Source organism: Anabrus simplex, chromosome 2, assembly GCF_040414725.1.
Source record: "Anabrus simplex isolate iqAnaSimp1 chromosome 2, ASM4041472v1, whole genome shotgun sequence".
Lineage (NCBI taxonomy): Eukaryota > Metazoa > Arthropoda > Insecta > Orthoptera > Tettigoniidae > Anabrus > Anabrus simplex.
Genome location: NC_090266.1, coordinates 986,661,693 through 986,685,110, shown reverse-complemented (window position 1 = coordinate 986,685,110; position 23,418 = coordinate 986,661,693). Strand labels below are relative to the sequence as shown.

General features: G+C 39.4%; 1 protein-coding gene across 3 annotated transcripts in view; it reads left to right on the top strand.

Annotated features, from left to right (window-relative positions):
• The window catches only part of LOC136864611 (ubiquitin carboxyl-terminal hydrolase 30), a 413,613-nt gene that overhangs the window by 231,696 nt on the left and 158,499 nt on the right, over window positions 1–23,418 (top strand). For all 3 annotated transcript variants that reach the window (XM_067141847.2, XM_067141848.2, XM_067141846.2), the window contains one exon: window positions 8,932–9,011. In XM_067141847.2, coding sequence (XP_066997948.2) covers window positions 8,932–9,011 — 80 coding nt within the window. The remainder of the gene's footprint in view (window positions 1–8,931; window positions 9,012–23,418) is intronic.

Here is a 23,418-nt window from a genome sequence, read left to right as displayed (position 1 = left end):
AGCGTGATAGCACAGGGTCCACCAGGTTCGTCGTTTGTTTCGTCAACACCTGTGAAGATCGCTCCTCCAAAGTGGCAGTTGCTTTTGTGAGCAACGAGGCAAAGTATAAAAGCTCAAAGGTGGGTTCTATCCAGCCTTCGACCATCCAGCTCCCTCATAGGAGGAAACCCCGCTCCCGAAAAGCGTCGAAACATTTCAAGGCATACATCACCTCATGCACATCTGGCTCCATAACCAAGGCCATGCGTCCATTCTCGCTTCACCGGAGTGAAAAGGTTAAATGTGCTGATTGGCCAAAGTTCACATCACTAACTGTCTTTAACAATGCAAATAGATGGAGTGTAGACATCGATATAACTTATATCGTACAATTTTTGCTGTTGCTGAGGAGTCCATTCCATCATTTTCCAGAACTCCTCGACGAAAACTCCTTCCTTGATGGAGCGAAGAAATTGCAGCAGCTATAAAAGAACGACGTTGCGCTCATAAATTCTATCGTAGGCAGCCTACTGTGGCCAAATTCATTAACACTTTAAAAAATTCGTGCTAACGCACCAGTTCTTATTCAACAGAGTAAGGAAGCTTCAAGGGGCCAGATATGTGTTGTTCATGATGTCACATACACCATCATCTCAAGTGTGGACTAAACTTCGATGCATTTTGAGTGTCCATTGACCATCCTATGTACCGGCAATATCTTCGCCGATCCACCCTCGGTTGCTAATCATCTAGCATCTCATTTCGCAGACATGTCTGGGTTCCGGTAATTACCATCCTGATTTCCTTGCTCTGAATCGGGAGGCAGAATGCAATCATCTATGTTTTGCCACTCACGCTTCAGAGGATTATAACGTGTCCTTTATGTAGTGGGAATTCCACAGTGCCTTAGCTCTTTGCAAGGACATGGCTCCTGGACCAGATGTCAGGGGCAATCAGTTAAAACACCTCAGGGGGGATAGACTCTTACATCATCTTCAGACGTTCAACCTAATGTGGATAGAGGGTGAGTGTTTGTTACAATGGCGAGATGAAATAGTAATTCCTCTCCTCAAGCCTGACAAAGATCCTAAATATGCAGGAAGTTACAGACCTATTTGTCTCACTAACTGTATGTAAACAATTTGAGAGGGTGGTGAATTGCTGACTTGTCTGGTGTTCGTAGAAAAGAGGATTTCTATACCAATTCGGCTTTCGAGCTGCCTGCTCTACCACTGACCACTTGGTATGCATGGTCAGTTCTATCCAGGACGTGTTTCTCTGAAAGCAGCATTGGGTGGCTGTTTTCTTCGGTTTAGTAAAGGCCTATGATACCACATGGCAATATGTCAATTTTTCAGTCCTGTGCATCAGTGGAAATTCTGAGGTAACTTGCTGGTTTTTATTGTGAATTTTTTGTCCCTCCATCTATTCTGCGTCTGAGTAGATTGGCAGTATCATATAAAAAAAAGTGTAGTCCCAAAGGGATTGGTATGGGGCGAGTTGGCCGTGCGGTTAGAGATGCACGGCTGTGGGCTTGCTTCCAGGAGATAGTAGGTTCGAATCCCACTGTCGGCAGATCTGAAGATGGTTTTCAATGGTTTCCCATTTTCATACCAGGCAAATGCTGTGGCTGTACCTTAATTAAGGCCACAGCAGCTTCCTTCCAACTCCTAGGCCTGTTCTATCCCATCGTCGCCATAAGACCAATCTGTGTCGGTGCGACATAAAGCCACTAGCAAAAGAAAAAAGGATCGTTCTCAGTGTCACTCTCTTTGTGATTCCCATAAACTAGACATGTCATGGTCAATCACACATCAGGCAAGTTGCATGCAGGGTGTCTTTACTCCCGTGTGGTCTTGGCTGGCACACGCTGACTCAAGCGGAGAATTCAAATCTTCCCTTTGGAAGATGAGTGGTAGTCCGCCCCTCTTCCAGATAAGCTGAGGACTATTAGAGAAGCTACAGAGGTATGGAAGACTTCCCTTCGAGTTTCACGGAGAGAAGCAGTGGTATTATGTCGTCTTCAGATCGTCCACGGTATAGCAATGCACTCCTACTTACTGAAGGAAGAAGCCCCCACCGCTGTGTACTTGCCGCAGTCATCTGACTGTAATACACATACTTACGGAATGCGTGAACCTGGCTGATCTGGGCCGTAGTCTAAACTTCCGAGTATAATCTTCCTCATTCTGCGAGATGATGAGCAATAAGATCTGTTATTTTTTAAGAAAATAAGGCATTACGAATTAGAGCCACTAATTATTTTAAATTCATAGTCAGTTTTTCATCATCATTTGTTTTAAATTCTAGTCACTGGATACATTTAAAAATTTTAATTATTTTAACATTTCATTTCACCTCGTACCATTAGGGGCCGATGACCTAGATGGTAGGCCCTTTCAAAAATAAAACCCCATGGCACTACAGCCCTGAAGGACCTTGGCCTACAAAGGGACCGCTGCTCAGCACGAAGGCCGGCAGATTATGAGGTGTCGTGTGGTGAGCACGATGAATCCTCTCGGCCATTATTCTTGGTTTTCTAGGCCGGGGGTAGGCCCCATTAAATAACAATAATCATCATCATCATCATCATCATCATAATCAGTCCCAGATAAGAGGTCCAGTCACTGTTCCATCTTCAGCATAGCTAAACTAGAGAATATTCTTCCAGGTTGCATATAAATGAAAGTCGTAGCATGCGTTTTCAACCCAACTCTGGATAAAAGTGCCATCTGCCCCATAAATTATAACCGCATATTTATCTGGCTCTTGTAGAACAAGCCCTAAACTTGTCACTCCAAAGATTTAGTTTCTCCTGTACCTCTGCTTCAGTTTCTCCCCACATAAGTACATCATCTGTAAATATTAGACTGTTAGACTCTTTGTAATGTTCTTTGATGGATTTTATGATTTGAACCATGACGAGGATAGGATTGGTGATAAGGCACTTCCTGCAGGACTCCTATCTTGGTTCCTAACAAATCTAATCTTCCATCCCCTACTTGGACACAACTAAAGCATTTTTGATACAGCATCTTTACTTTATCCATCAAAAAGTTTGGCACACCTATACCTTCTTGGCATTCTCAGATCATCATCTTAGGGACACTGTCTTAGGCCTTCTCGATGTTCATGACCAGGGCCGAATTTAATTACTGCAACGCCTCTGGGCCCGAGTAATTTTGTGCACACCCTTCCTTATCACTTTAGCGTCGACGTGTACATTTGCTTCTTTCGTGGTAAATTGCTGAAATGCGATATACATTTTTCAGGTTGTTGTCGGCTACGGATGTTCGTAATTTCATTCGTAGATGATAAGACATAATTCATGTTCAAAGTTACTATTTTTGTGTCCCCCCATTGGGGTGACATATGGTTATCAGGTTGACTATGCAATAGAGAAAGTGCACGTTACCCCTTAGGGGTGACAGGACCTTTGTTGTTGTGGAACACTGTGCTCTGTGTTGTGAGCTGTTGATTTACGTGTCTTTCAACGAGTTCCTTGTAATGTACAGTTTTTTGACAAGAATTTAATTGGTGTTATGTGTTTCTGTGTTGAGTAAGCCATGATTACCAATAGAGAGATAGAAGAACAACTTGAAAAGGGTTCGAATGTTGAATCAAGAGATGTTGACATTTAGGATTTGCAATGTGATGCCACCTTTTCAGAGTCGGAATTCGACAGTAGTTTGTGTAGTGAGGACACTAGCAAAGAATCCGGAGCCGCATCGGTCAATGATTCAACCAAATCACCAGCCAGTGACAATTACTGGGGAACATTCTCAGGTTTGCAGAAACATTGTATTTATTTACATGTAGCCCCGGTTTACAATTTCATCTGAGTGCTAAATCTCAACCAGTATGTAAGAATAAAGCAGTAATAAACTTCAATACACATTATTTTCCTTGCCATTAATAATTGAATTCTGATGGTTGCGTACGGGGTGACAAATGTCACAGAAATTCCACTGTCTGTTGCACAATGCACAGCATGCTGAGAAAGGAATGGGCACTGTGCTGCACTCTATGAACACCTTACGTGAACAAGCAATGCAATACAACAGCGAATGGTAGCGCTAGTTTTGTGCGACAGCATGATGTTGAGAGGACTGGACACACTACCGTGTCACCCCATGAGGGGTGACATACTATATTTTGTATGAGGGTCCGTCCCCCCACATGGGGTGACATTGTCTTCAAAGTGTTAAACTTAATAAGACAAAATTTGTTTTACTGTAATGAATAAAGTAATACAGTAGATTGCCTCCAAGGTAAAATATAAAATATTAATACAATTAATAATAATAATAATAATAATAATAATAATAATAATAATAATAATAATAATAATAATACAACTGTGGTGATATTTATATTATCACTGACAGCTTTCACATAAGCGGAACGAAAATTTCGTTATTCATGTCGGGAGCTTTCGCTTTTTAATACTATGAAAGTGCGCCCCTTCTAAAAAGTCATTTTCAGACTATCAGAGCCTTTAATTTTTGCCATCCCATAAAATTGCTGCCCTGGTCCTGGGTCCCTAAGGCCCATGCCTAAATACAGCTCTGTCCATAATACTGTTTACATCCTAAAAGAGAAAAAAAAGTATGAAACAATTGGATAAACCGACAAGATCCATTTAAAACCTTCATGTTTCCTGATTTTGAAACTGCAGTAGACAGTGAGGAATCATTAATGAAAACAGAGTTCATCCACTTCAGAGAAATCTAAAAGGAGTGTAACAATATTTTGAAAAAATTGTACAAAATAAATTATAAAACACTACAACAGTATATCATAGCAACGTAGAGAGGCTGCAAGTGTTACTAGCTTTAAATGCTTTTCATGAAAGCACTAAAGCATCCGCTGTTGTAAATGTAAATGGACATACGGCCACTACACATTCATTTCATCATATGGAAATTGGTGGTCTATTTTCAATACAAAAAGTAGCAAAAATGGAATTCGGAGAATGAAGAAATTATGTGATCACTTGTGCTCCATTTCTGACTTCAGGTTCCTGTTCCTTGAAAATTTTGTCACCTGGGTACAAAATTGAATGGAACTAGGTGTGACTTTGAAATGTGGCTCTTTAACCACTGACTCACAGGGAGAACACTAATCAAGAGTACATAAACACTAACAAAAGCAATCAAGTTTTGTTTAGAAATTGAAAATGTAAAATATGTACTGCCTGCAAAATTTCAAAATGACAAATTAGAAAAATGATTTAGCATGTACAGACAAATTAGTGGTGGAAATTACAACCTTAAGGCAAAAAATATTCTTGGAATAAAATCTGCAAGAAATAGGATGACAATATTAAATTTTGACTCCCTGTATTTCAATTCTGAGAGTTCTGTGAAGAAATTCTATATTGTACAATCGGTGATATGGACAAACGCTCTCAAAATATTCTTAACAATTTATTACCCGTAGATGAGAAGGAAATTGATGACTCAGTGCTTCTCTATATTTCTGGTTATGCAGCTTACAAAATTTCTCTTATGTTGGAATGTGGTTGGAGAAAATATGTGTGATTCATACATAGATTATATTAACAGAAAAGGGTTAACAGTTCCAAGTGACTTAGATATAACTACTCCAAACATTGCAGTCAATATCATGAACACAATTGTTTCCAACTCCTGTAAGAAATATTTTATTATAGATTGTGTGAATCAGTGCAAGGTGTTAAATGGGCTAATAATGCATATAATTTAAGGCTCTGAACTCAGTGAAACATATGTAGGACCTGTATATGTAAAAGTGATGTTGCTAAAGTCATAAAAAAATTGTTAATGTTTTGTGTCGTTTTACTTTCCAACTGTATGAAGAGACACTATAATGTATTATCCCACAAGAAAGGAGTCACTTCTACAAAAAGACTGGAAACACTTCAATAAAAATACAAAGGTATGCAAATTGACATTAATTTTGAAAAAACCAAACCAAACCCCATGACACTACAGCCCTTGAAGGGCCTTGGCCTACCAAGCGACCGCTGCTCAGCCCGAAGGCCTGCAGATTACGAGGTGTCGTGTGGTCAGCACGACGAATCCTCTCGACCATTATTCTTGGCTTTCTAGACTGGGGCCGCCATCTCACTGTCAGATAGCTCCTCAATTCTAATCACATCGGCTAAGTGGACCTCGAACCAGCCCTCAGGTCCAGGTAAAAATCCGTGACATGGCCGGGAATCAAACCCGGGGCCTCCGGGTAAGAGACAGGCACGCTACCCCTACACTACGGGGCCGGCCATTAATTTTGAACCAATTATAATTGTATATAACTCCTGCAATGTTTGTGGATGAGTTCTTTTTTATACATTTTGTCGACATGGTTAAATCATGATTTGCCTAATCATAATTAGAATATTTAATCAGGTTATTATACCGGGTGAGTTGGCCGTGCGGGTAGAGACACGCGGCTGTGAGCTTGCATCCGAGAGACAGTGGGTTCGAATCCCACTGTCGGCAGCCCTTTCCCATTTTCACACCAGGCAAATGCTGGGGCTGTTCCTTAATTAAGGCCATGGCTGCTTCCTTCCAACTCATAGGCCTGTCCTATCCCATCGTCGCCATAAGACCTATCTGTGTCGGTGCGACATAAAGCCACTAGAAAAAAAAGATCAGGTTATTGGTATACCAATTATTATAAGTTTAATGAACGTCATAATAACGCATGTTTAGAAACAGTTTTTCCTCGTACTTTGCAGTAGCTTTCATAATTTTGAGCAGAGTGTATTCAGTCTATGCCTACACTTGTTAACTAAAAGTTTAATGAATGGAAAACATTCACTACTCCTTGTTGTTGTGTCTGGTGTTATGGCTATGACACGGTGTGCTATGACCCACAACCTCTGCAAACCAGCAAGGAGTGAGGGACGTATTTCTGCCTCTAATGTCTGTCTGTTAGGTCATCAGCCCAGAGGCTGGTTGGATCCTCAAATAGCACCACCAAAGGTTATGCGGTTATAAGGAAACCCCAAAAACCAATGGCAGCACCAAAATTAGACATACTAGGAAATATGAGGAGTGAGGTAGTTTGCCATTGCTTTCCTCACTGGGTCAGAAAGTACTATTGCAGCATGACTGACCCTATGAGCAGCACCTTTCATAACACTCAGATGCACTAGTCATGCTCTGAATGTCATTACTCAGCACTGCCCATACCCCAGCAACTTCCATATTGTCACAGCCATGGATGTTGACTGGGACGTCGGTGGAAGCTACACTTTACTCTGGCCTGTGCCAAGAGATGGATGCAAAAGTACTGTATCCTTCAAGAAATGACAGCAGGCAGCCTGCCTCTAATAGAGAATACTATAGCTGAAGAGAACACACGTGCCACTCACACTGGTAGGTGAGGGGTTCTATTTTCTCTGAATATATGGTGCAGAATTGTACTTGGTTAGTCCCCTCATTCTGCAACAACATTTAACAAGACCTGTTTACCATGACTTCCTTTTGAACACCTTACCAAGACCACTAGAGGGTGTACTCTTTTTTTTTTTTTTTGGATACAAAAACTCTGGTCCTGGCAGCTTCTCTGTGGTCTGAAACTGCACTGGTTTCCATCAAGTTTATGCTCTGCTATTGACTTATAAACCTCATATTGATACCATATTGGCTTTAACAACTAAGGTCAAAGGATTATTTCCACCTTCCAATACTTGTTTTATTTTTATACTAGTTTTATGCGTATAGAAATGTGTTAGCTTAAATTCTAGTTAAACATTATGAAGACTTGTTTCATTCCATTTTGGAACATCTTCAGCGTCTGGTTATTTTTCGCACGTCACTGCCATTTATTTACGAGGATCTAAAATGAGTTCACTTGATATACTCAAAATGCCATCCATTCCTCTTTTTCCTCTCGTTCTAAGATTTTAAGTTTCTTTATTACAGTCCATAACTGTTTCCCTGTCACTTGTCCTAACCTTTCCAGGTTGTTTCCAAAATCTTCCCATGGTTTCTTCTTGGACTTCACAATTATTTGTTTTGCTCTATTTCTTTAACCCATGTACTCTGTAGTAATGATAATAATAAATTATGGAAAGAGTTGACTGTGTGATTCAGGCTGTGTAGCTGTTAGTTGCATTGAGAATATGATGGGTTCAAACCGCACGCCTACCGAGCTCGATAGCTGCAGTCGCTTAAGTGCGGCCAGTATCCAGTATTCGGGAGATCGTGGGTTCGAACCCCACTGTCGGCAGCCCTGAAGATGGTTTTCCATGGCTTCCCATGTTCACACCAGGCAAATGCTGGGGCTGTACCTTAATTAAGGCCACGGCCGCTTCCTTCACACTCCTAGCCCCTTCCTGCCTCATCGTCGCCATAAGACCTATCTGTGTCGGTGCGACGTAAAGCAAAAAAAAAAAAAACACGCTTGACGGTACCGAAGGTGATTTTTTGTGGTTTCCCATTTCCACACCTGGCAAATGCTGGGGCTGAACCTTAATTATGGCCATAGTCACTTCTCCTAATCCTATCCCATCATTGCCAAAAGACCTTTATCAGTGCAACGTAAAACCAGTAGGTAAATGTTTAATTTTCCTTAAGTTGATATATATTTTTATGACACACTAAAATAATCAACTTCAGTTCTGGAGAGTTTTCTTTAACATGCTAGCAAATCCACTGGCATGGGTGTTGATCATGTAAGCACTCTTAAATGTGAACCGACTGTGGAGTTTACTAACCATTACACACACACATACACATATCCTACAACCCTAAGTATTGAAGATGAACATTTAAGCAACTGTGCTACACAACCAGTCCACGGGTATCATAGTGATCATTCACAACCGGAGTTAGTTTGTGTTCACTGTCTTTTCTCCTTATGTAGGAGCATGCACTAGAAACTTCTAACAGGCAGTTCTTAAATATTTTATCCTTTGTGTTAGTGGAATATTTTAGTTTATGTGTGTTTCTTTCTTCCCAGACCTTGTGTGAATTAGGTCATAGTGCACAGGAAGGCACCAAAGATGGAATTAATGAGAGACTGTCTTCATCTCATGCGAGGTAAGTGCTTCTAAAATTTGTTGGAGAATGTAGTTATTGGGCTTGTTGGTATTATATGGCTTTCATTATTAAAATGTTCGTTTTAACTCAGTTTAGTTCTCCTTTTAAGTTATTTTAGATCTTTAAATAATTTCTCACAGCACCAGCTACTCTTTGTATTTTATGGGATATGAGCAAGCATAAGAAATTATTACAGCATAATTAGGAAAAGAGATTTCAAAGTTACATAACTTTTGCAATATATTAGTCCTCTTTCTCTAATGCTTTTCAGTGTTATTGATGATAAAACACTGAGTAATGACTTTATGAATCTTGTTCATCAGCATTTGTCCCACCTAATGGCAGCGTCTACTAGGGGGCTGCACTGTTTCAAATTCATTCAGTCATGGTGATGTACGCTCTTTTTGTTATTGTGTGGCATACCTCATCGTTGGTTAGGTTGTTTCTTGGGTCTTTATCCGATGACTTGTGTAATTTCACACATTTTCTCCTGGATTACCACAGCACCATATCATTTTGTCATATATACATTGGAAATAGAACTCAGTCTAACAATGGTGGCTAGCAGGCAAGTTGACCGTGCAGTTAGGGGCGTGCAGCTGTGAGCTTGTATCCGGGAGATAGTGGGTTTGAATCTTACTGTTGGCAGCCCTGAGGATGGTTTTCCCATTTTCACAGCAGGCTGTACCTGAATTAAGGCCATGGCCGCTTCCGCCCCAATCCTAGGCCTTTCCTGTCCTATCGTCGCCGTAAGACCTATCTGTGTCGGTGTGACATAAAACAAAAACAAAAATGGTGGCTAACCGTCTTAGCAGCTTAGTCAATATTCTGTCTCTTTCATAATCAGCTAATATTCTGTACAATAGACTATGATAGGACGGACGATGTTGCAATAGGTCTTCAATTTGAGGTTGTCTTTCATCCGGTGATCATAGGTGATGCCTGTCATCCTTCACCATTTCATCCAGGATGCATATATCATTGTGTTCACCTCTTCAAGAAGCTGGTTATTGTTAGTAATCGTAGATTTAAAATATTTCAACAGTTGCTCATGGCAGGTTCTCACCTTTAACTTGGATTGTTTTCTTTGTGAATCTCAGGTTATATTGTTTTTATTTTCTTTGAGTCATAGCCCATAGTGTGTCAATCGATTATTCTTATCTTGGATTTGACGTTGCAGATCAAGTTTGTTTTCAGTGGCTGGCATGCCAGTGTCAGTGTAGAGAAGGGTCAAGGATATCAGTCAGTCCAAGTTAGTGTCCTTCACCAGGAAGAATAGAAATGATAGTAGCACCAAACTCTTGTGGATGCTAACTACAGTGTCAAAGTTACTGAAGGCTCCTGCAGCAATTACAACACAGTTTCTTGGCACTGTAAACTGTAAAGCAGCTGTACACAACAGACAAGGCATTTTCAGGGTCCAGAAAAGTGAGACAAAGTGATTTGCACTTCTCATGGCATTTCTCATTGGTGGTATTTCTTTTTGAAGATGGGTGCAGTGCTGATGTGTTTCCAATGATTATCCCTTTATTTAGACATTGGCTGAACAGTGATGTCAACCAGCCTTCTTCATCCCATCTTTGGGCGAATAAGAGCTCTGCCTTGGGGTTGTGTCTTTCTCTCTTAATTTGGTTCAAAACAGCCTTGAGTTATTAAAGGCCAAGGACAAAATATTACTGGAAACACTAGCTGAAATAGAAAGCAGATGGGAGGAATATATTCTTGACTTGTTAAATGTTAACAAACAGAGCAGAAAGCAAAGCCATCTCCGTACGCGCCATGAAGGCCTCAGATTGGTAGGTAGGTAGGTAGGTAGGTTTGCATGGCATACTCTGGGTTACTTAATTTACACTTAATACTCTTAATGTAAGTAATACAAGATTTGAATCCAACTTGTACCATATTGTACTATCTTATAAATAAAATTATAATTTTGTCTGTACACTTCAAAATTTTGGCCTCATACTGCATATTTGTCTCTGATTAGGTACTGGTATACAAAAGTCGAAACTAGGTTCAGTTCAATTGTTGTCTGTCTGGATTTTTATCTGAATATCACAGGAAAACAGTTTGACAGGATTTCTTGAAACTTGGTATTTAATTTCAGAGATATCCAAAGAGTGATCTAGGCTACATATTTTTTGATTAGTTTACAGTGGCTTAGAAATATTAAGGAGACCAAAATAGGAAAAGTAAAATTTCTTCATTAATATTAGTATTATTGAAAAACTGTAAATTATAAAGGTTGTGAAAAATATAATTTTCAGTCTTTTATGTTTTGTGCACTTTTACCTTATGAATAATAATAATAATAATAATAATAATAATAATAATAATAATAATAATGCAGATATTTGCAATGATTACATTTTTCACAAATTTCTAAATATCTCCAGAAATATTAATTCTATCTAAAAAGTGTACGTAACAATAATTATAGAAAATCTTTTCTCAATCCTTTATACCTGATACATTTTTACTGTACGAGCAATCATAATGGAGATATCAATGAATTTTAAGATTTTTTTGACACGTCCATCAATGACGAGCATCGTCGATGTGAAAATATTGTTCACTCATCATAATAACAAACTAGTTGTTGGTGGTGGTGGTGGTGGTTTTTCTTACTGATCAGGAATATGGAGGTTGTTTCCGATCTCCGGAAACAAAATTCATAAGGGCCTTACCTTAAGAAAAGCCATGTCTTCACCATCGGTCGTACTCTCTGATGTCCCTTCATATGAACTTCACCTCAGTTTCCACTGAAGAAGATTTTTATGTAACACAGCCAGGTCCATGTTGTTCCACTACTCCTCACAAGTTTCCATAAGCCTTCCACAGTACAGACAGTTTCTTTGCATTCTGCACACTATTTCGTCTGACCATTTTCACCCTTCTCCTTGTAGTAAATTGCAAGGTGTTGGTTGCAGTCACTTAGATAAACATATGCTTCATCTAATGTGATCACAAATTTCCATTTTTCACCTACCGGGTAATTCTAATAGAGTTTGCTACTGTTTATGGGCCATTCTGCCATGTGACGATCCAACAACTTGTGAACTCGGCCCCTTTACCGTTTATCTAATTTTAAATCCTGGGTGATTGTTGTGTTAACAGTTTTTAATGATGACTCCAACTTACTTGCTATGGCCCATTGGGTAGTTGGACAGCTGCTGGATACAAGGGTCTTCACCTTCCTTCTGACCTTTGGAGTACAGCTTGGGGAAGGTCGTGGGTTTTCTTGCTTCTTGTCCTTCGGAATTAATCCCATTTGAGTCTTTCCCTTCTTATGCAAAACACAGTTGATCCTTTTATTTACCACTGTAGCATTCCTCTTCCTGCACTGTTCAGTAATAGCAGAATAGCTATAGTTGGCGTCGGAAAGGGCCGCGATGTTTCCTTCCCAATAAGGTTCAGTTTTCTTTGACATTGCTTGAGCTGCAAGCTTGTGAACACTACACATGCACAAACAAGAGTGGTTGTAATAAACCTGCCCAACGTCACTTGCATACATGCCAAACTGCTACAGTGCAATCTCGAAGTCATTTCCAGAGATCGGAAACAACCTTGGTACAATGAAGACTATCGAAATGAGAAGAAAAACATAAAAGTATAATCACTCGAAGAATGGGGGGAGGATCATAAAAATGGGAGTTGGAAGCCTTGGCCTTGAATGCCTTACTATCTCTGAACCAGATGGAAATAAAATATGATGGCTTACAATGTCGTAAGTCCGTAAAGATTATCCACAGTGTAACCGTCCAGGCATCTCCAGCCCTACTAATTTAATATAATATCATTTTACGCGATATCATTTGATATCAAGTTTATCCGCCATCGGCAATTATTTGTAATAACATATTTATTCAACGTCAATCATTTGTAATCAAGGCTTTTTGGAATCATATTGTATATATAATAACATCGTTTTAGTATTTAAATTATTATATTATGTAGGATAAGAATTCATTATGTTGTAAGTACGGTCAATATGTTGAGACATAGTTGTTTTCATTTCATCTCATGTTTGTGTATACGGAGGGTTATTCTTGAAGCTTGGGATTTTGCGTGCGTCATGGGTTTATTGTATGACCAAGGCTAGTAAACAGCGCCCGCGCTCGAGGCTTGCAAGCTGGTCAGCTATATCATCGCCACGCCTTCTGGACTTGTCGAGGAGGAAGAGAAGGGGAGTTGATGCTTCGATCTATCGAATCAGATACTTTGTTGTATATGAGTTTTGAGATTGAACTGTTACCAAGAGTGGGGGTGAGCCCGGATATATACTGATTCTCAACACAAGAACGGGACCTTACGACCGTACGACCTCACAACCTTACAACCTAACTACGAGATACTCAATCACTACTACTTCTACTGTGAACATCTACTTTGTACGACGTGATGTGATTTTTAAAACAGTGTGTGGTCGCTCCGCGACATAAGTATTTTTGTACAATGTGTTATCGCTTCGATACAGTACTTACGTGCGGTAATGTTATCGGATCTACGTGAAACGAAACAAGCTTATGGCTTGTGTGATATTCAGTAAATATTGTGGACGAAGAACTATGTTTAGTTCAAGTCTACGGAATTTTGGTACAAGTCTGTACCGTATAAATTGTATAGCTCAGTTGGATTGATATTTCTACTAATATGGAAAAATTCATATCTCTGAATTTTCTCCTCATGCGATCAACGCTGATCAGTTTTTACAAGTATAGGGCCAATGTCTATTTTAAAGACTAGGCAGCATCCGGGAGATAGTAGGTTCGAATCCCACTATCGGCAGCCCTGAAGATGGTTTTCCGTGGTTTCCCATTTTCACACCAGGCAAATGCTGGGGCTGTACCTTAATTAAGGCCACGGCCGCTTCCTTCCAACTCCTAGGCCTTACCTATCCCATCGTCGCCATAAGACCTATCTGTGTCGGTGCGACGTAAAGCCCCTAGCAAAAAAAAAAAAAAAGACTAGGCAAGCAGGGAGTGCTAGTCCAGATAGCCTGTACCATATCAGAGAAGGAAGGAAGGATGTCCATGGAGCAAAGTCTACATCGAGAAGGAGAGAACGAGTAACCACGGAAACCAGATGACTTCAACGGAAGCTGCAATTGGTGAGCTTCAATTAGATAAAGCAAGCAATTAGTAAATTCAGTAAATTCTAAATCCCTCCACGCTGTAAGGAAACTTTTCCTATTCATCTCATTTTTTTTGTATAATAAATTCATTTGTATTTTATATTGCGTTAATTTTCTTTCATAAGCGATACTTAATGGTTAATTATTTAAAATCCTACCCCTGTGATTTAAGTATAAGTCTCTATGCTAGTAAATATAAATTTTGGTTTACAGTTTTAAAACTGTAACCATGGCGCCCAAACATTACATAGAGAAATGGGGAACCATGGAATGTTAATTGTTTCTATTTGCGTGGCAATTTGCGGGCAAGCCACAAATAGTTTATTTAATATTCATGTGTCCCAAGATAATAACTTTCATCTCGCCAAGTGTATTGACGAGAGGAAACAGTTACAACAGTAACATGACACTGACCGACTATTGTGTACTTTCTCTTTTCTGCTGCCACAAATCTGTGCTAGATGGTATTACTGTTGCAAATGTATGAAAACTACCCCTTCAGAAACGGGTAGGGCAGCTAGTCTAATGTACACTGACCCACACAAAATTGGGCTGCTAAAATTGAAGAATCTGCCACATTAGAGACCCATCAACAAGAGTAAACCTGTGCACGGCAAACCATGAAATAGAAGCATACATAGTATCTGCTTGTAGACATCACTGAGATATGATTTCTAGATGAACACAAAACACATAAACTACAAATAGCACATGAATTTTTTTCTAGAAGGTAAAGGAGCAGCTATATCTTTCCAATGAACCCATTAATAATAACGTACTTATTGATCTTGCATCCGGGAGCTGGTGCTGTAACTTAATTAAGGTCACTTCCTTTCCACTCCTAGACCTTTCCTATCCCATCATCGCCATAAGACCTATCTGTGTCTGTGCAACGTAAAGCAAATTGTATTTTTAAAAAAACCTCATCACTAAGTGGAGGTAGTGGAATGTATAGTATGTAGTAGCTTAGTTGGTAGAGGTGGTATATATGGGTGATAAGGTATAAATTGCAATGGTTCACATCCCCCCCACCAAGTACTCGCTGCTCTTCTTTAATCACTAAATATAACATCTCGTAAGCACAGAGGCTTTTTGGAATACTCTAACAAATTGGGGAACAGTTATCATAATTCCCTTATTTCTTTTCATTTCTCTGTATAGCAGTATGTATGATAGTATTTGAACCATTAATAGTTTAGGTAAGATGGTAAGCATAGAGAGAAGATTTATTTTTTATTTTTGTTATTACTTACTTGCATTTAATTAGACCCGTTATTTGATTGTTTAATGCATAAAACATGTTAGTTCGTCGCTACATTAAACATAGCCTTGTCTTTGATTCCTGTGATTGATAGCAGTAGACCAATAATGAGAATTGCTGTTTTTCAATAGAGGTATCTCAGTTTCAATTTTTCAGTCACTACTGATCTGCATTTAGGGCAGTCACCCAGGTGGCAGATTCCCTATCTGTTGTTTTTGTAGCCTTTTCTTAAATGATTGCAAAGAAATTGGAAAATGTATTGAACGTCTCCCTTGGTAAGTTATTCCAATCCCTAACTCCCCTTCCTATAAATGAATATTTGTCCCAATGTGTCCTCCTGAATTCCAACTTTATCTCAATTTATCTATGGTTAGGCCAGTGAATTATTAGCTCAGCCTGTAATATGATTGGATAGTGTCAGATGCTGTAGTTGACAGTTGAGTTTTGAATCCAAATCTCTGCCTTTTTTGTATGTTTAAAGATATTATTATGTTTGGCATTATTAGCTATCACATGATTCCATGGGGGAGGTAGCTAATTCACCCCTATTGTAATAAGAATATCTCACCATAGTGAGTTAATGACTGCTTCGATATTCTTATAGCAGGTGGAACATATATTTTTTTGTGGAATCCAAATAACCCTGCGAGTACATTTAGTAAGTTGTATAAAGGCCTTCTTTTTCTGTTACCGCTTGAAGTCTGCGTGGAAAGGAAGCCTTGAGATGCGCAATATACTGCTCGCTCTTGGCAGCCTCCTCCCAAGCATCAAGGGCTAGATCCCAAATATCATCTTGGTATCTTGGAGCGGTGTCAGACCAGTTCTCTCTCATGGCGCACTTTGTCTCATCCCACAGGTTTCCAGTTGGGCTGAGATCTAAGATGCAAGGAAACCAGTGTCTAAGGTTGATTTCTTCCTGTTTGGTGAACCATCTCTGGACCCTATTTCAGTAATCAGTTTAAGTCCAAGAGCCAGAAACTAAATCTGTAGACTAAAAAAAATGTTGCTCTGGAGATTGGCCCTGGCAATTTTTTAAAGGCTTCACATTTGTTAGTATTTTTTAATATTAACCCAAAACTTGGCTTTCTTTTATACCGGAAGGAACAGATCAAATTAAGATCAGCAATAATGCAACAGAGAGCAAGGAAGTGAGTACATCACGATAACCCACTGACAGGGAGACTTATGCGCCTTAGAATCTGGGGAACAATATGAGGGGTGAACAAAAATGTAATCATGCACATGCTAAGTAATTGTCCCGTCAATGATGGATACTACAGCTAGTCGTTAATATACATAAGGAAATATAAAAATCCAATAATACTCTCATGCGAAACCCTCTCTTAATTGTTACAGGATCAATTACTGCTTCATCTACTCTAGTTCTCTGAGTTCTGTTTTCTAGAAATTTAGCCACCCATTCAACTCTCTCTTGTCTAGTCCAATTGCTGTCATTTTTATCAGTAGTCTCCCATGATCTACCCTATCAGAAGCCTTGAATATGTCAGTAGCGATACAGTCCATTTGACCTTCTGAATCTAAAATAGCAGCTATATTTTGCTGGAATTTTACAAGTTTAGCCTCACTAGAATAACCTTTTTGAAACCCAAAGTACTTCCTGTCAAATCGTTAATTGGTAATTATGTAATTGTGTCTAATATAATCATAAAGAATTTGTTCCCAAAGCTTACATGCAAAACATGTCAACTTAAAGATAGGATTTAATCCACCTTGTTCAATACACAATGTTAACAAATTTTAAATTGAATACATAATTATCTAAAATGTAGACATGTTTTGGCCCTTTGGGCCATCATAAGTACATACAAATCTTTTCGAACATTAAAATTAAAAAATTAAAAAACACTTGTGTGCAACTACAAAGGGTCACAGAGAGCAAGGAAGCACGTAGGTCACGATAAGCCACTGACAGGTAGAGGCACGCCCACTTAAGTGCCTCAGTTATTCAAACACTAGAAGTAGTCAATACAGACCAAAATATGATTTTCATCACATGTAAAAACATGTCAAGTCGATTGGTCTGTAATTATCTGCTTTAAGCTTATCACCCTTTTCCTTGTACAGTGGTGCTACTATAGCAACTCTCCATTCATGTGGTATAGCTCCTTCATGAAATCGGTAATCAAATCAACTGGCAAGTGCTGGGCTCAAACAGGAACTATTCTAACTACTATACCATAGCACTCATGTCCCATGCCAATCAAATCACGTTATAAATTATAAATCATCATAAATCAGAGTCTGAAGCCTTCATATTACCTCTTTAATCCATAGGACAAGCAGCTTTTATGGACGTCAGAGGGACACTTGAACAAATTTTCAACATCAGACAAGTAATAGAGAAATCTGGAGAGTTTTGTGTTACTGTTCTCGTCTACTTTCTGACTATAAAAGGCCTTCGACAGTGTCAACTGGAAGATGATGTGGCAGGTACTTATGGAATATGGTGTCCCATCACATTTATTGGAACTGCTCATTGAGCTATATAGAAATCGCACTGTAGCTGTGAAAATAAGTGCCTGGTGTTTCCCAATTCTTCCGAATTTCTAAGGGTGTTAGACTGGGATATGTCCTATCTCCTCAATTATTCAATATCTATGCACAGCCTGTCATCAGCAAAACTCATGACGGGTGGGCAGGAGGCATCTCAATCAGTGGCAAATTAATATATATATAAAATAAGAGTTTTGTCTGTACATTGCTCAGAATTTGAAAAGAATGGTATTTCTGTATCGGTCATGTCCACAGTAACAAGAAAATGCATTTTTTACTTTTCCGTACTGTCTGTCTGTCTGTCTGTCTGTCTGTCTGTCTGTCTGTCTGTCTGTCTGTCTGTCTGTCTGTCTGTCTGTCTGTCTGTCTGTCTGTCTGTCTGTCTGTACACGCATCACGAGAAAACGGCTGAAGAGAATTCAATGAAAATCGGAATGTAAAGTCGGGTGATGAACCGCTACAATCTAGGCTATAAATTATTTTAATCATGCTGAGTGAAATGGTAGTTTAGGGGAAGGCCTGAAATTTTATTCTCAAATATTTATGTTATTAGTGACCGTGTCTTAATGAAAATCGCTAGACAAAGATGGGAAATAATTTGCTACAATATAGGCTATGCACGCTGAGAAAAATGGTAGTTTAGGGGAATGCCTGAAATTTAATTGTCAAATATTTATTTTATTAGTGGTCGTATCTTAACGAAAATTGGTATGCAAAGTCGGGGAATAGGTCGCTATAATCGAGGCTATCAATAATGTTATTCACACTGAGTGAAATGGTAGTTTAGGGGAATGCCTGAAATGTAATCTATATATAAAATAAGTGTTTTGCCTGTGCATTGCTCAGAATTTGAAATGAATGATATTTCTGTATCTGTCATGTCCACAGTAGCAAGGAAATGCATTTTTTACATTTCCGTAATTTCTGTCTGTCTGTCTGTCTGTCTGTCTGTCTGTCTGTCTGTACACGCATCAATAGAAAACGGCTGATGAGAATTGAATGAAAATCGGTATGTAATGTCGGGTGATGAACCACTGCAATATAGGCTACAAATTATTTTATTCACATTGAGTGAAATGGTAGTTTAGGGGAAGGCCTGAAATGTAATTCTCAAATAAGTTATTTATGTTATTAGTGGTCGTATCGATAAATACTACATAACTAACATAACTTTAGTTATGTCGTAAGTTAGTAGTAGTTATGTAAGAAGTTATTAATTTTCCGATCACTTATGTCTTATACATTGTTACCGTACTGCATATAATCAGAGATATTCATGAATTTGGAATTTTGTTACTAAGTCCATATCAGCGCCGAGTCACGAGAAAATGGGTAAAAAGAATTGAGTGAAAATCGATATGTAAAGTCTGAGAATAAGGAACTACAGTCTAAGATATAAATAATTTTGTATGACACCCTAATATCACAGAGTCGAAAGAAAACTAATGTGAAGGCCTGCAATATAGAAAGCTCATAAACTTTATCAACAATAACATTACATTGACCATTGTTTGTTGTGATGTGCTTTTTGTCTTCTGTTTCCTCTCATCCCCGATAGATAAGATTACTGCAGCGTACCGAGTTTTTTTTAAATTTGCTTGACGTTGCACCGACACAGGTAGGTCTTATGGCGACGATGGGAGAGGAAATGAATAGTGGTGTGAAGGAAGCAGCCTTGGCTTTAAGGTACAGCCTGGTGTGACTGGTGTGAAAATGGGAAACCACAGAATACCATCTTCAGGGTTGCCGGCAGTGGGGTTCGAATCCACTATCTCCCGGATGCAAGCTCACAGCGGCGCACCCCTAACCACATGGGCAACTCGCCTGGTCGTACCGACTATAACATCCAGCCTGTATATTGGCGGGAAATAGCTGGGGAGTAAGATAACTTTCTTCTTTAGCATGCCATTCCTCTGGTTCATACATTTTCTGATATATCTGGTATGTAACACACTGGTTCATCATAGTATTCGAGCTATTCAATCCCTACTCTGAGGCACTGATTGGCATGAGTAGTGTGCATATTAAACAGAATAATGACAGAGGAGTGTTCACGGCAGTCTGCGACCTGGTTATTCCAGCTCTGGAACTTTGGACTCTTAGATCTGCACCGTAGTACTGTTCGTTGAAAGTGAGAAAGTGTGCGGTTTTTCATTTGATCGAGTATTTTATATGATGACATTGCTTTCAATCACGACATTCCTACTGACGTTTTTGTAATGACCTATGTTGAATTCATTTAGGAAAACCACCAAGTCAGTCTTTCTGAGAATCCCGTAGCGAAGCATGGATACATCAGCTAGTTAATAATAATTTGAAATTTACTGAAAACACCAATCTCCTTGCCAGCAGTGAAGATGAACTTACTGACTTATTAGCGAGAGTGAAAAATGTGAGCACCTTAGTGAGTGCAAATTAATGATAATTGACAGAGGAGCACAGATCGAACTGACTAATAGATTAAGGGGACTGGTGGTAGTACACTATTTTGTCCAACTTGGATCAACTGTGTGTGACATAGGAAGTTGTGAGGCAGAAATTGTAACCGTTAGTTCAGCGGTCACACAAACACAGTTAAAGGGAGGAAAGTAAATCAAATTACAAGGTAACTTAAACGCTATCTACACCATAATCATTTAATGAAACTGCAGCGAAAACAGCACAAGTAAATATAAGGGAGGGCAACTTGACGGTAAGGAACAAGGAACGTGCAATGGTACTGGGAACCTACCAACGGCATGGAGATGTCTAGGTTGCGCTTTTCGGAAAAATCAACGGTGATCTTTGATTTTCAAAAATTTTATTTACAAAATGGACTTTACAAAACAAATTACGAACAAGTTCAGCAATACAGAAAATGCCGATACACAGTTTGTATAACACAAATTGCATGTTCTTTGAGACAAACAAATTAGACGTTCCTTGACAAGAGCTTCCTATAAGTTCAAAGAGTCAAGCGAATACCTTACGTCTAATTACAAACCAAGTTGTACAATACAATCTTGAAGGTAAGAAGAAACACAATATACTATTACAATATAGATTGAAGTTAAACGTACCTTTCAAAACATGAGGTTAATAGAGTGGCGATTAGGGCAATCTGCTGAGTGACACTTTAACGAAAATGAAATGCAAATTAAAACGGACTGAAAACAACCGTGCTTACCCTAAGGCCGCGCATCCTGAAAGCGAGGAGTCGCCCACGACGTCAAAACTCCGGCAGATGGGGGACCAAAGACAGACAGGCTTAAGACAGACCACGAAATGCTGCCTAGCTCCCATTAAAAAGGGAACCCTGGCCTTGGAGTAGCCAGTCAGAATACAGGAGCTTGCCCGGATTCACCAATCACAACTCTTTCTTCGGTCGCGATTTTTAAACCACTTTCTCGAATATGTACGATCGCGAATCATCCATTTCCAGAATAGTAAGAACATACTTCTAGAATGCATAACTAACAAAGGCCAACACACCCTGTTTTAAAATTCTGCAATACAGTCTTTCTGGACTGTTCCAGTTAATATAGAAATGTAATCTACTAGTTACAACCAACATATGTTAGAAAAATATTTTTTTTACACTGTACAGGTTAGGTAGCTGAAAGGAATACAAATAAGTAAGTACTACTTAAAAGATTTACAAATAAATAAGTACTACTTAAAAGGATTTACAAATAAAATCATCTACAAACACTTTCCACCTCCAAGAGTTTTTACACCTGTGTCATCTTCCTCCCCCCCGAAAGTCGAGCCGCGCTCGACCATTAACATAATACTACTGGGGTGGGAGGGAAGGGCGATCACTTCAGGAAACTTGCTCATCATAATCCAGATTAGCAAAGATACATGACAGTCACCTCACTAACAACCATGATTATCTTCAAGTTGAACTTCCAACAATAAATAAAAACAAACTCTCACTACACCAAAGGTCCTTTCAGTAGGCTGGAGTTTATGGTTTACCTATAAGTACCACATAAATGTCCACATGGATAATCATACTACACTTCAAAATGCCTTTTGAACCTTGTAAATTTCTTCGACTATTTCAACTCTGTCCACAGAAAGGATGTACACTTATTCCTTCTGCCCATTGTCAGTAATCCAGAACCTTTTCGCTTTCTTGTAAAACAGCGCTCAAGGCCTCCTTCTTAGCAGGGTTACGGACTAAGTCTATGTTGCACCATTTTTCACACCAATCATAGGATCAAAATTGCACAGCTAGGCCACAGGTTCTTGCTGATGTGGCTGCCAATACGGCCATTTGCCAACAGCCTCCATTCAAGTTCAGTCCAAACCAGGTAGCTATGCAAGTTGCAGTCCAACCGTATCTTGCACCAAATAAGCAGATGGGTGAGACACCGTCCAGTCAGACTGCCTCTATTAGGACATTTGTCACAGGATTGTGGTGCCGGATGGTAGTGCCCAAGGTATACAGTGTGCCTCCCAACTTGGCACTTTAGGTTGACGTCAGAAGAAATTGGTCACTGCAGCCACTGTAACACAAACCAACACGCAGCAGACAGGGGTTATACTTGAGGCAAAACTATGCTGCTGGGCTCTAAGACCTTGGAGACAAACAGTTTTCAAGGGGGGTTGAGATCATTCTTTAATTCACTGAGATGCATAGAGACACCCAATGGATGGCTCAATGAGTATGCAGTTGGGGCCCCCCTAGCACACCAGGGACATTAGGACGCCTAGCCCCGGGGTAAGCACTATCTCCAATCCATACATTTGACAAGTTTACGGTGGGGGTGAAAGGAAACTACAGGAGTTTACCCTAAGCCTGAAAAGTTAGGAAAATAAAGTACAATCAGTGACCCTAAACTAAAACCTACCTAACTTATTATAATAAATCCATTATACTAAGGGAGATAAGTGCTAGAGGATACCTAAAGTATTTACCTACACAATTACTTACAACTACCTTACAACAAAAATCTTACAAAAACCTTACAAGAAACTTATCATTACCTTACAATTAAATCTTACAAATAGCTAACAAGAAACTTATCATTACCTTACAACTAAAATCTTACAAATAGCTTACAAGTAAATCTACATGGTCACACACAATGGTATTTACCCCTCCCTACACGACTTAAGGTACCTTTACTTGGGAGAGGTGGACTCTGCTGATCCTTTTCCTTTCGGGATCGTTCACCAACAATGACACCGGGGTAAGGAACTTTAAGATGGTGCAGAGACCTCGAAATCTGGGGGCCAACTTACTGATAACATGGTCCGCAGCACTACTGACGGGGTGCGTTTTAATAAACACCTGGTCACCCACAGACAGATTGTGCGGCCTTCGCCCGTGGTTGTAATTACGCTGGACCTTAGCATAATAAACCTTAAAGTTCTTTTGTGCATGGTGCCAATTAGCTCGGATCTTTTCTGGGCTGGCATCGTCAGGCAGAAGATCATTAATTGACCACAGATTAGATAGTGGAGAATTTGGAGTAAAAGCCAACATTAACGAAGCAGGAGATTGCTTG